The sequence below is a fragment of the Podarcis erhardii genome (genome assembly GCF_964252035.2).
Source record: "Podarcis erhardii genome assembly, chromosome: 6".
Taxonomy (NCBI): domain Eukaryota; kingdom Metazoa; phylum Chordata; class Lepidosauria; order Squamata; family Lacertidae; genus Podarcis; species Podarcis erhardii.
In genome coordinates this window covers 91,346,546-91,360,186 of record NC_138510.1, presented here as the reverse complement: position 1 = coordinate 91,360,186, position 13,641 = coordinate 91,346,546, and the positions used below count along the sequence as shown (strand labels likewise).

The 13,641-nt window shown below is 44.7% G+C and overlaps 1 protein-coding gene across 1 annotated transcript in view; it reads left to right on the top strand.

Moving 5' to 3' along the window:
- The first annotated feature begins 1,496 nt into the window (after positions 1–1,496).
- Positions 1,497–13,641, top strand: part of RXRG (retinoid X receptor gamma) — a 91,941-nt gene continuing 79,796 nt past the window's right edge. The window contains exon 1 of the mRNA XM_081866030.1: positions 1,497–1,622. Coding sequence (XP_081722156.1) covers positions 1,556–1,622 — 67 coding nt within the window. The 5' untranslated portion in view covers positions 1,497–1,555. The remainder of the gene's footprint in view (positions 1,623–13,641) is intronic.

The window sequence follows — 13,641 nt, the reverse complement described above, 5'->3', positions numbered from 1 at the left end:
GCACCATAATTCAAAAGCATCAATTCTTCGGCGATCAGCCTTCTTTATGGTCCAGCTCTCACTTCCATACAGCACTACTGGGAAAACCATAGCTTTTACTATACGGACCTTTGTTGGCAAGGTGATGTCTCTACTTTTTAAGATGCTGTCTAGGTTTGTCATTGCTTTTCTCCCAAGAAGCAGGCGTCTTTTAATTTTGTGGCTGCTGCCACCATCTGCAGTGATCATGGAGCCCAAGAAAGTAAAATCTCTCACTGCCTCCATTTCTTCCCTTTCTATTTGCCATGAGGTGATGGGCCCAGTGGCCATGATCTTCATTTTTTTTATGTTGAGCTTCAGACCATATTTTGCACTCTCCTCTTTCACCCTCAATAAAAGGTTCTTTAATTCCTCCTCACTTTCTGCCATCAAGGTTGTGTCGTCTGCATATCTGAGGTTGTTGATATTATATTAGACTTGGTTTTTCCAGAGATCATTTTATTGGCTCTCTGAAGAATCTACTGGCTGTCTGAAAAATCCAGTGCCTATTTATTTCAGAGGTAGAAACAGCGGCAGCCTACTTGTCCAGGTGCTTGGAAACTTGAAGTATCTTTAATCTGATTTAGTATTTTAACTTAAAATAGTAAAAATAAATAAATAAAAAGTAACTATAACAATAATTTTATTTATTTTTTAAACCCAACCCAGGAAATGAAACACAATTTTAGGGGATGTCATAGAGGCTGAATCTCCACATGTATTTTTTAAAAAAGGTATAAAAATATTTGTGGTTTTGTTTTTAAAACTGTTTAAAAATATATATGGAATTTACCAGTAGCTCACCAGCGCCATCTAGTGTCACATTTGTATGATGCACTTAAAACGTTAAATTTGCAGCTGTATAGGTGAGTCATGGGATGTGGGTGGCGCTGTGGGTTAAACCACAGAGCCTAGGGCTTGCAGATCAGAAGGTCGGCGGTTCGAATCCCCACAACAGGGTGAGCTCCCGTTGCTCAGTCCAATTGCTCCTGCCAACCTAGCAGTTTGAAAGCACACCAGTGCAAGAAGATAAATAGGTACCGCTCTGGTGGGAAGGTTAATGGCGTTTCCATGCGCTGCTCTGGTTCGCCAGAAGCGGCTTAGTCATGCTGGCCACATGACCTGGAAGCTGTACGCCAGCTCTCTTGGCCAGTAAAGCAAGATGAGCGCCGCAACCCCAGAGTCGTCTGCAACTGGACCTAATGGTCAGGGGTCCCTTTACCTTTACCTAGGTGAGTCCAGAGATTCTAATTAACTCTTTGCCAAAGTAATAATATACTTTACATAGGAGACACTGCGTTTGTCAGACGCTGTCTTTCTTGTGTTAGCATCGAGAGAGGGAGAGAGAAAGAAAGACCCCAAAGCAGGTATATCCACAAACTATTCCAGGCAGGTCAAGGTCTGAAAGATAAATTTGTAACTTGGATGAGACTGCTGGGATGTGTAAACATGCCATCATACTCTTTGCCCTTCCGTCAGCGTTGTCTGTCAGAGTTGTTCTGGTCCAACACAACTCTAAAGAAGGAGTAGATTGAAGATGGAGACACAGCAGCAATATACCTGGATGAGGCACTCCACGAGATTTGATCGGTTTCCTTGTTTCTGTAAGTTCTTCTCGCAGTCTTTGAGTTTATGAAAGGTTATGATTACTTCCCCTTTGTGCTGAAGTTTTTGGCAGAGAGATGCGTTTGCAAGGTGACTCAGGGAAAAGGTAGCCGCTTATGAAAGCAGTCAGAATTAATTCAGGGGGGAATTTCTTTCTCTTTCTTTTTATGGAATTTTGCTTCTTACATACACCCACGAGAAAAAAAAACAGCCCAATATTCGAACCACAAATAAAGATAAGCAAAAACATAAAACACGTATTAACTAAATATTTTTTCCTCCGCCAGTTACCAATAATTGATATTCTAACTTATCAATCATTAACATTCTATTCTTTTGAGATGACTTCCGTCCACCTCAATGTGAGTCATACTTTTCCGCAATTAACTGGCTTCTTATATGTTTCTTATTTCTTGGTACTATATGATTTAATTATAGTAACTGTTTTGTATTTTTCAAAAATCAGTCAAAGCATAATACAGGTTTTACTTGTGAACAATGTTTTTTTAAGTAGATTTTATAACACTCCCATTCCTTACTGAACTTTTGGTTTGTTTGATTCCTAATTAATTCTGTCATTTTAGCAAGCTCAGTGTATTCAAATAATTTTATCTGCCACTCTTCCTTTGTTGGAATCTCCTCTACCTTCCATTTTCTGGCAATAAGTATTTTATTTTATTTTATTATTTATTTATGTTCTTATGTTACATCAGTAAAGATTATCATATTGCATTGCAATGCTTATTATCATATACCGGTAATTTTCAACATGCATACAAAATTTATATATAAAGTTTATACACCTAAAGATAACAAGAAAAGAAAAAAAAAACAAGGACAAAAAAATCTATTCCAAAGTCATATCTGTACCAACACTTTGGACTTCCTGTCTATCCCGTTGTATATTCCTTTTTTACAATTGAATGTACTCTTATTATTGTATATTTCTTTACATTTTGTCTAATACATTCCTATAAGTATTCTTGCCACTGTTGTGGCATATAAAAATATCCTTCTTTTATCGTTTGGGATATCTGGTGCTAGAGAAATGCTTCTGGCTTTTAAACAAATGTTTGTTTAAACTTTTTTTTAAAAAAATTCTTCATAGATACTATTCCAAAAGTTTCTGATTTTCTTACATTCCCACCACTTATGCAACATTGCCATGGGGAAAATTTCAACCAAATCTTCCCAGTTTGAATTTGTTTGCAAAAAATTCTAATCCTCCTCATTTGATTTTGTACCAGCTGTTTGTGGGATTTAGTAATAGCAGGTAGGAAATAGGATATGAAAGTTCCAAGTTTGGCCACCTGATGTGTACAAATTTTTCTTTAGGGTAAGTCGTCAACGAGAATGGAAAATAGGCTTTCAAAAAAGTACCTCTCAAAACATAAACGGAAAAGTGTCAACTTTTTCCAAAACTGAAATACCGTATTTTTCCATCTATAAGACGCCCCCATATTTTGGGGGACTCAGATTTAAGAAAATGGGGGGAAAGACACTATCCGTGTATAAGACGTACCCTAATTTTTGACATTATTTTTAGGGGGGGGGGACCTAGTCTTATACATGGAAAAATACAGTACTTTAATTTTGCTGGATCTCAAATCAAACCCTTTGCAGATTTAAGGTGAATTGCTACATTATTGTGGGATCGTCATCAGGGAAACATCTAGAAAAATACGGTAGGTTATATGGACCGGCAGTTCTCTGCTCATTTAACCAGGGAAATTCAAGATTCCAAGTCTGCCCACCCCGCATTCAAAATCAGGGACAGGATGGCTGGAGCGAGACTTCTGTTTTTATTCCTTATTATCAGTATTATGTTAGTATCCAGTCCACCTTTTTCGAAGGAGCCCAAGGCAGCACCCATCAGTCTCCTTTCCCCCATGTTACCCTCCTAACCACCTGGATGAGGTAGGTTAGGGAGATGTATAATAATAATTTATTTATTTATACCCTGCCCATCTGCCTGGGTTTCCCCAGCCACACTGGACGGTTTTCATCAAAAGATTAAAATACAGTAATTCATCAAATATTAAAAGCTTCCCTAAACAGGTCTGCCTTCAGATGTCTTCTAAAAGTCAGATAGTTGTTTATTTCTTTGACACCTGATGGGAGGGCGTTCCACAAGGAGGGCGCCACTACCGAGAAGGCCCTCTGCCTGGTTCCCTGTAACTTTGCTTCTTGCAGTGAGGGAACTGCCAGAAGGCCCTCGGAGCTGGACCTCAGTGTCCGGGCAGAACGATGTGGGTGGAGATGCTTCTTCAGGTATACTGGGCCGAGGCCGTTTAGGGCTTTAAAGATCAGCACCAACACTTTGAATTGTGCTCAGAAATGTACTGGGAGCCAATGTAGGTCTTTCAAGAATGATGTTATGTGGTCTTGGCAGCCGCTCTCAGTCACCAGTCCAGCTGCCGCATTCTGGATTAGTTGTAGTTTCCAGGTCACCTTCAAAGGTAGCCCCATGTAGAGCGCATTGCAGTAGTCTAAGACCCATACTGATGGGCCCAAGATGGCAAAGTGAGCTTCAACCCAAATTTACAGGGGGAAAGCATGAAGACTGGTGCTGTTTGAGAGTAATGGCATTTAGACAAATGCAATTTAAATGGAAACGCTAACATAATGGAATCAAAGTATGCTTCAGTGTGGCTAAGCTCCATAGCACTGGGGATCTGTGTAGATGAAAAAGCAGTCATAGAGTGTTCAGCTTGAACATTTTTATATGCTGGTCCACACAGTTGCTAAATGTGAGACCATCCCAGCCCGTAATGTTGTCCTGCCACAACCAGAATCTCACACTGCGTTTATGGAGCATGTTGTTGTTCTTTAAGCTGCTGTTTGGACAAAGCCTAAAAAACACTACATAGCCCAAACGAACAACAGAGAGTTAACCTGACATTTAGATCTGCAGCAGAAATCCCCCTTTGTCAATAAAACCATGTCTTTTCAAGACTGACTTTTATCAGATAACCTTTCTTCATAATTTTAAGTTATGCTCACTTCGCCATTTGCAGGTCTAAAGATTGGTTTAACTCATGGGTAGGCAAACCAAGGCCCGGGGGCTGGATCCGGCCCAATTGCCTTCTAAATCCGGCCCGTGGACGGTCTGGGAATCAACGTGTTTTTACATGAGTAGAATGTGTCCTTTTATTCAAAATGCATCTCTGGGTTATTTGTGGGGTCTGCGTGGTGTTTTTACATGAGTAGAATGTGTGCTTTTATTTAAAATGGATCTTTGGGTTATTTGTGGGGTATAGGAATTCATTCATTTTTTTCTTTTCAAAATATAGTCTGCCCCCCCATAAGGTCTGAGGGACAGTGGACCGGCCCCCTGCTGAACAAATTTGCTGACCCCTGGTTTAATTGGTATATATTTATTTGTGTTTCTGTGGGTTTTTTGTTTTTGTTTTTTTTTACTGCTGTATTTGGAGTGGAATTGGATATACCCTGTTGAGACTGACAGATATGCCTTGTTTACTGTCCGAGAGCCCAGTCATGTTTAAAAACACTGCAGGGACAAAACCAAACTAAGTGGCTTAACCAAGAGATAAGAAGGAACATAGATCAGATGTGCTCCTGAGGAAATGGAGCATTTGAGGTTCTTTACAGGTGTGCTAAAGGAGGAAAGGAGACTGCAGAGATGCTGAATGAAGTCTTTGTAACTGGATCACTGGAAGCAGGCTGTGTATGAGGGACACAGAACAGAGGGGATCCATCTGCTCAGGCAAGGCATGTTCTGGAGGAGGTTGTCATAGAGGACCAGGTTTGTAGTTTGGATTTGCTCATTGATCTTTTTCGCTCAAGACTCATACAACCTCTGTGGTGTGGAAGATCTTCTATCAGCTTTTCAGCTGTTTGTTATCTTAGCTGGCTCCCAGTCCATTTCTGTGCCCAGTTCAAAGTGCTGGTTCTGACCTTTAATGCCCTTTACAACTTGGGCCCTCTGATGTATCTGATCGAACACATTTTCTCTCCTGTACCTCCCTGACCCTTGAGACTGTCATCTGACAATCTTCTCTAAGTGCCCCTGCCAAGTGGGGTACAAATCATGAGAGAAAGGGTCTTTTCAGTAGTGGCCCCTCCATTGTTCAGTGTTCTTCTATGAAAGACGCAACTGACACCATGGGGAAAGATGCTGGCAAGCTCAACTTGGAAGGAAAGAAGGAAGGAAGGAAGGAAGGAAGGAAGGAAGGAAGGAAGGGGCTAAGATGGCAGACATTTCAATCCATCAATCCCCGGAAATGTTGGCTTCAAACCATTCCAGAGTTAATGATTCATGATCTCATGTATCCCTCAATTACTATGACTCTAATAGCAGCCACACAGGGATCATGAAAGGGTAAATGATAAAAAGAAAATATTATTATCTCCCTAATTATACAACTATATTTTAATCAAAAAATTTCAAGACGGCTATTTTGCCTGCAGCTTGATGTTCTCTCTGTAAACGGTGCATCTCCAGCAGCAGCTAAAGAATTAAATCCAGATTCAAATGGCCAGATAAATCAATACGACTGTCATGCAAAAATTAATTAACACAGAGAGAATTGTGTAAATTCCTTGCAGTAGCAAACTGTTAAATAAATTAAGCTATTTCTGAATCTAGATTAACTCTTCTGCCACCATCCATGATTTTATCATCCAGGAAAACTGTCCACAAAAGAATCAGTAGTTAATAAATCTTTGCTTAGGAAGCAACTAAGGGGATGAGTGGGTGCAAAGGTCCAAATGCAGATTGAAATAGCTCTTAAATCCAGCTCTTTCTTAGTACTTGCTCTCTGCTGTGCTTGGCATTTAGCTTTCTTTCTGAACCGGGTGCATGGCTGATTTAGCTCTGTTCTGCCACTTCTCTTCTTCCCGATTATCCATTCATCTCTTCCTTCACTTCTAATTACAGTATACTGCTGCATTTGTTCCTCCTCCTTTTGTTGCTCTTGTTAGTTTAGCTGGGCAATGTAGTTCAGCAAATTGTTAAACCCATCCATGAGGCCACAGTGAAGGGCATATACACAGAGCTGTGGACACACTGGCTGAAATCAGACCGTAGTGTTCGAAGTTGTGTGGCACAGTACAGCCATTGTGGCTTCGGTGGGTACAACTCTGTTCGAAGCTGTGTGGCACAGTACAGCCATTGTGGCTTCGGTGGGTACAACTCTGTTGTTGTTGTTGCTGTCCCACTATCATCTCTGGTCAGGCAGGTTTATGCAATCCTCCCCAAGCCTGTGGATTGCTGTTTGGTCCAATTCAGTGCTATAGAGGGGGTTTCTGCAAGAAAAGTGCCAAGGCAAAAGAAAGAAAGAAAGAAAGAAAGAAAGAAAGAAAGAAAGAAAGAAAGAGAAAAGAAAAGAAAGAAGCTCGCTTGGACATGAACCTGCCTAGAAATGCAGAGGGAAGGCAAATGTGGATGAGCGCTCTAAGTTGGTTCAAAGTCTTTGCTCTGCCTTGTTTCCTGCTGTGAAAGGTCATCATATTTCAGCTAGCATTTTGTGAACGTTGGCTGAGTTTGTCTAAAACAGGAGTCTCTTAGATTTGTGCCTTGCTGAAAGCACCTGTAGCAAATCCAACCGGAGCCTGCATAAGAGACACCAGAGTTCACATGAGGTTTCGCTGTCTTTCTTTGGTGACCTTTCTCGGTGACATTCTGAGTTGTTCTTGGAGCCCAGGCAGGATGACTGAGTACTGCTTCTGCAGCAAGAGAGGCCAGCTTCCTTTCCTTTGCGTAACAGAGGGTGATATGATGGCAGTGTCATTTCTGCCAATAAACATCTCCGCATACGTCTCTAATGCTGGCCACTTCCTTACCTTTGTGTCTTCATTCAGTCACGGTCCAACTCACAGCCACTTGCATATTGATTGCAGTAATTGACCTTTCCTTCCTTTTTGCTCCCTGCAGAAACTGGAAGAATGGGCACTCAACAGAAATATCTCTCCATTATTTTCTATTAGGAGAAGAGTATAAAAATTATCTGGAATCACTGGCCCTGTTCAGATATAACGGCAAACAATGGTTCTCCGGGAGGTGAATGAGCTGCAGGCACCGGGTTCCCCTACCCTAACCCATGCAAATAAGAGACCAGTGAGGCTGGTTTGGGGGTCAAAAAAGGCCACAACTTTATTGAATACAGATGAAAGAGGTTTGGCTTGGGCATGGGGCAATCGAAATACCTCCAGCCCACCCACCAGAAGTGATGCGTGGTCAATCCAGATGGGGTTTCCTAAGACTTAAAGGTAAAGGTAAAGGGACCCCTGACCATTAGGTTGAGTCGTGACCAACTCTAGGGTTGCGGTGCTCATCTCACTTTTTTGGCCAAGGGAGCTGGCATACAGCTTCTGGGTCATGTGGCCAGCATGACTAAGCCGCTTCTGGTGAACCAGAGCAGTGCACAGAAAGGCCATTTACCTTCCTGTCAGAGCGGTACCTATTTATCTACTTGCACTTTGACGTGCTTTCGAACTGCTAGGTTGGCAGGAGCAGGGACCGAGCAATGGGAGCTCACTCCATCATGGGGATTCGAAGTGCCGACCTTCTGATTGGCAAGTCCTAGGCTCTGTGGTTTAACCCACAGTGCCACCTGCATTCCAAAACCTACAGAACCCGGTATTTCCAGGCGGTCTCGCATCCAAGTACTAACCAGGCCTGACCCAGCTTAGCTTCTGAGATTAGACGAGATTGGGCATGTTCAGGGTAGTATGGCCGTAGACTTACATCAAATAATAGGGTGACCCCCTCAGGGACCACTGTCTGGGGAAGTGCCTTTGGCCCGGGTGCCCCCAGGGCAAGTGGAAATGACCACTCTCCCCGGATCCCTTTAATGGGATACCCCAGAGTTTGGAGGGGCAGGCGGAGACTACAATATCCCCTCCATCCAAAACAAAGGATTGCCCCAATGCCCAATCAGTTGTGAGGACTGCTATGAGGTAGGCAAAACCACCGGGTCACAGTGCCAATTAGCCCAGTGGGCAAATTCCTACCTGGCTCCCTTAAAGAATGGTGACCACCGTAGCCAGAGCAAAGTCATTGACTATCAGCTTAAACCAAGGGTGGGTGGGCAGGGGGAAAAACCCGGCGAAGGAACAAACAGGTAGTGCCCCAGGTGTGGGCTGCTTAAATGGGCAAGGGGTGGATCCGAGGGAAGCCTACCTGCTCTGTCGGCGCCACCCCCTGGCATAGGTCAAGTCCCCAGCTTGCATCCCCATTAGTCAAAGCTGGGTGCAGGCCCGGATCCAGCTACTGATAGATGGAGGGGGCTTAAGCCCCCACCGCCTATCAGGAAGGGCACTGCAGTTCCAGTTCCCTCAGCGAGGTCCCGGTGAAGCCTTTGCCATCCTACAATGCCATGGCACCAAAAGGGGTGACCGGACCTGGGCTTAAATCCTTCCCAGTTCCTCTCCTCTTGGGTATACTAGAGCAGGGCATCAGAAGCACCCACTTCCAGTTTTTAAGCTAACCACAGTTGTCAAGCCATAGTTTGCAAAGCTATTTCAAAGAGGGTTCCTGATTCTAGTTTGCCTGTAAATTTGAAACCATAGTTTGTCAGTCCAAATACCATGCTGAACGACCTTGGTGTGACATCTGAACTGAGCCACTAGTGCACATATTATGATCAAATCTGCAAACAATGCAGAAAATAACCCCCCCAAATCCTATTAAATGGAAGAGCACCAAAGTTCCAATACGATGTTGGCCAACTTCAGGTTTATGCATTTGCCTTTTAGGATGTGGGTGGCGCTGTGGTCTAAACCACAGAGCCTAGGGCCTGCCAATCAGAAGGTCGGCGGTTCGACGGGGTGAGCTCCCATTGTTTGGTTCCAGCTCCTGCCCACCTAGCAGTATGAAAGCACGTCAAGTGCAAGTAGATAAATAGGTACCGCTCTGGTGGGAAGGTAAATGGCATTTCCGTGCACTGCTCTGGTTTGCCAGAAGCGGCTTAGTCATGCTGGCCACATGATCTGGAAGCTGTACGCCGGCTCCCTCAGCCTATAGACCGAGATGAGCGCCACAACCTCAGAGTCGTCTGTGACTGGACCTAATGGTCAGGGGTACCTTTACCTTTACTTGAGTCGGTGGTCATGGACCAGTTCCAGGTGCTCTAGGAGGAACCTGATTTTTTATCTATTTCAATTGTGGTTTAGGCCTGGTTTTGGTAAGGAAACTGCTTTGGTTACCCTGTATGATGACCCCTGTCGGGAGAAAGACAGGGGAAATGGGTCCCAGCTAATTCTCCTCAACTTCTCAGTGGCTTTTGAGACCATTGACCATGGTATCCTTCTGGAGCAGCTGTCCAAGTTGGGTGTGGGTGGCACTGCTTTGCAGTGATTCTGGTCCTACCTGGATGGCTGTTCCCAGAGGGAGTGTTTTTCAGCCCTGTGGAGCTTTCAATGTGGGTTCAATTCTATCCCCTGTGCTGTTTAACAGGGACATGGGTGGTGCTGTGGGTTAAACCACAGAGCCTAGGACTTGCTGATCAGAAGGTCAGCAGTTCGAATCCCCATGATGGGGTGAGCTCCCGTTGCTCGGTCCCTGCTCCTGCCAACCTAGCAGTTCGAAAGCACGTCAAAGTGCAAGTAGATAAATAGGTACCACTCCGGCAGGAAGGTAAACGGTGTTTCTCTGCGCTGCTCTGGTTTTCCAGAAGTGATTTAGTCATGCGCTGCTCTGGTTTTCCAGAAGTGATTTAGTCATGCTGGCCACATGACCCGGAAGCTGTACACCGGCTCCCTCAGCCAATAAAGCAAGATGAGCGCCGCAACCCCAGAGTCAGTCACGACTGGACCTAATGGTCAGGGGTCCCTTTACCTTTATGCTGTTTAACATCTACATGAAATCACCGAGTGGAGTCCTACCTGGGGGGATGTTCTCAGAGGGTGATGCTTGGAGAGTGCTATTCAACCCCGTGGAGCCTTCACTGTCTAATTTTATCTCCTATGCCAGAGCTTTCCAAACTTTCCTTGTTGGCGACACACGTTTTTAGACATGCATCATTTCACGACGCAGTAATTCAGTATTACTAGCAAACCGGAGGTTAAACTGATTGCTTTCCAGGAAGGGCAGGGAGCGTTTGCACAACACACTTACGCACTGCAGCCAACACACTAACATGTCACAACACACAGTTTCAGAAAGCTATGCCCTAGGCTGTTTAACATCTACTTGAAAGCACTGAGTGGGGTTTTCTGGAGGCTTGGAGTAATTTGTCAGCAATATGCTGACGACACACAGCTCTACTTCTCCTTTACACCTTCAGGTGAGGCAATGGATGAGCTGCACTGTTGTCTTGCTTGCGTAATGGACTGGATGAGAGCCAACAAACTGAAGCTCAATCCAGTTAAGACTGAGACGCTGTTAGTGGCTGGATGGATGAGAGGTTGTCGGCTCTCCCCAAGCCTCACTCTCTTGACACTTCCCTGAAAGTAGGACTGGAACCAGTGCAAAGTGGTGCCACCCACACCCAACATGGACTGCATTTTCTGAAGAATACTGTTATGAGAATTTTAAGTTCTCAGATATAGAATAAATATTCATAAATGCACACATATCTAAATACATAATCTGTGTGTCTGAAATAGTATGGAAGAGCAAACCTGAAGCCATTTTGATTCTCCCAATGACCTCAAATATTCCTCAAGTAAGGGAGGCAAATGGGGAAAGTCTTCCCATTGTCTTTTTGCTTACAAATCCTGTCATAAGGGCATCTTTGTGTATGAATAGGGTGAGCCTGTGACCTGGATTCAGAAACTAAAGTATGAACCATCACCAAAGAATGGCCAGGCTACCCAGGTTACGCAATCAGTAGCCATTATGAGGTATCCTGGCAGACAGAATTTCTATTGTAGACCCACTTCCTATGCTGTATGTATGATGATTTTGGGGTGGTCTTTGGCTAAGGGGGTTGGGCAATGTCCAAAGTCTTTAAAGGTCCCTGCACACTTTTGTTTGGGGTCTCTCCCTCCTTGCAAGGAGGGGAGGGAACTCTGTTGCAACCGGAAAAGAAAGATCTGCCTTGCTTTTCACCGGATTCTGCCTCTATCCATTCTTCTCTGACCGATCATGGACTTAGGGGACTCAGAGCCCCATGGAGAGTTGGGCAGTGGAAGCCAAACCCCAAATTTTACATCAATACCATGGTTGATGGTATCAAAAGCCACTGAGAGGTCAAGGAGAACGAACAGGGACACATTTCCCCTGTCTCTCTGTACTGCTGTTTAGAACAGTTTATGGCAGTTCCATGGTTGAACATTGTCCAAAACCTTGCTCTGGCCTTGATACTTATCTGGCCAAAGGACCCTGCCTTTTACGCCTGGGTTGTGATATTTCCCATGCCCATGTCTGGAAGAGGTTCACCCAACCCATGACCCCCTCCGAAAGCCAGAAGTGGAGGCCTCCCTCCCCAGTTGGCTATTTTCTCCTCTTCTTCCACCCACCCCCCTTCCCAGGGAAAGTTTGCCACACGCTTTTCCATTACATGCCTGTTCATGACCTTTCCGCTCCAACAAGAAAGAGTTAGCGAAGCACATAGGCTCCGATTCTTCTGCTAGCACAAAAGATGGGATTGTTGGCAGCCCTGTGGCACAGAAAACATCTAATTGACTCAACTTTCCCTGCTTGGGCTCTGAATGTGTTTTCTGCCCGAGGGTATATCTCAGCATTATAGTGGCCCTCTGTGAGGATGGGAAATGCCTTATTCTGTCACAGGCTAGGACTATGTCCATGTGCAGGGCAGTCTCTGGAATAGCTCGGATCATTTTCGGAACAAGCGCCCCTCACACGGAGCTGGAGAGCAAAACAGTGAGTGGGTGAAGGGAACGACAAGCCTGGCACGAAGGACTGTTTGATGAGTCAGAGAAAACCAAGATGGCCACTACCTTTCCTCCGTGCATGAGCCAAAAGAATGGAAAGGGGGCACACCAGTCTCCAGAAAGAGCTTTCAGATGTCAAGGAGATAAGGATTACACAACTTTTAGAAGACATCTGAAGGCAGCCCTGTATTGGGAAGTTTTTATTGCTTGAATTTTAAAAATGTTTTTAGATGCAATGTGGACCCTGCAGGGTGGCCGGGGAGACCTGGCCAGATAGGCAGGGTATATTATTTCAGATAAATTTGGGATAAATGGTGAAAAGGGGGACCCAGACTACCTATCCTTTCATTTCACATTGCTACCTGCATTTTGTGATGATGTCCCTCTAGACCAGGGGTCAACAATTTTTTTTAGCCATGGGCTGGAGGGAGGGAGGAGATGTCGCCATGGTGTGTTTGAGGGAGAGGAGGGGAAATGAAATGGCGCAGGAGGGGAAATGGTGCAGCTCAAATGAACAGAATCCCCATGCCAATCCACAGACAGTCTGTGGGCCAGATCCTGAAGGCAATTGGGCCTGATCCGGCCCGCGGACCTTAGGCTGCCGACCCCTGATGTAGACAGCTGCCATTCTTTTGCCCAGATGCACAACACAAACATCCCATAGAGGAGAAGCTTTGGGGTGCGGGTGTGGAATGGCAACTGCTAACTGGTGACCACTGAGAAAAGTGTGGGCGCTGCCACCACCGTGCCCCAATTTGGACCCCTCCCTCCTTTAAAAATCAGCCAAACACTTCTGTTTTCATTGCCTGTGGATGAGTCAGTTAAAATGGGGAGGAGCGTTTTGATCCCGAGCAGTTTCCGTTTTGTAAATTGATTATTGTTCAGTCTGCTCCCATTGTTTTAACCGCTTGCGTTTCTTTGATTATTTTAGTACACTTAGTAGATTTATTCCCTGATCTGGTTAGCTTGAGCTGTCCAGGGCTGGACTGCCTACAAGGTGGATTGAGGCAGCTGCCTCAGGCGGCAGAATCTAAAGGGATGCTGCTGCCCATGTGTTCCCCACCTGGCCAATCACAGCAGAGAACTGAGAAGAAGCGGAAGCATCTTTCAACAAAATCTTGTGAGAGCCCTGTGAAATATCACAAGAGCAGTTCGACAGCGGAAAAGGCTCCTTCTGGAGGTGGTGGACTCTCCTCCCTTGGAGGTTTTTAAGCAGAA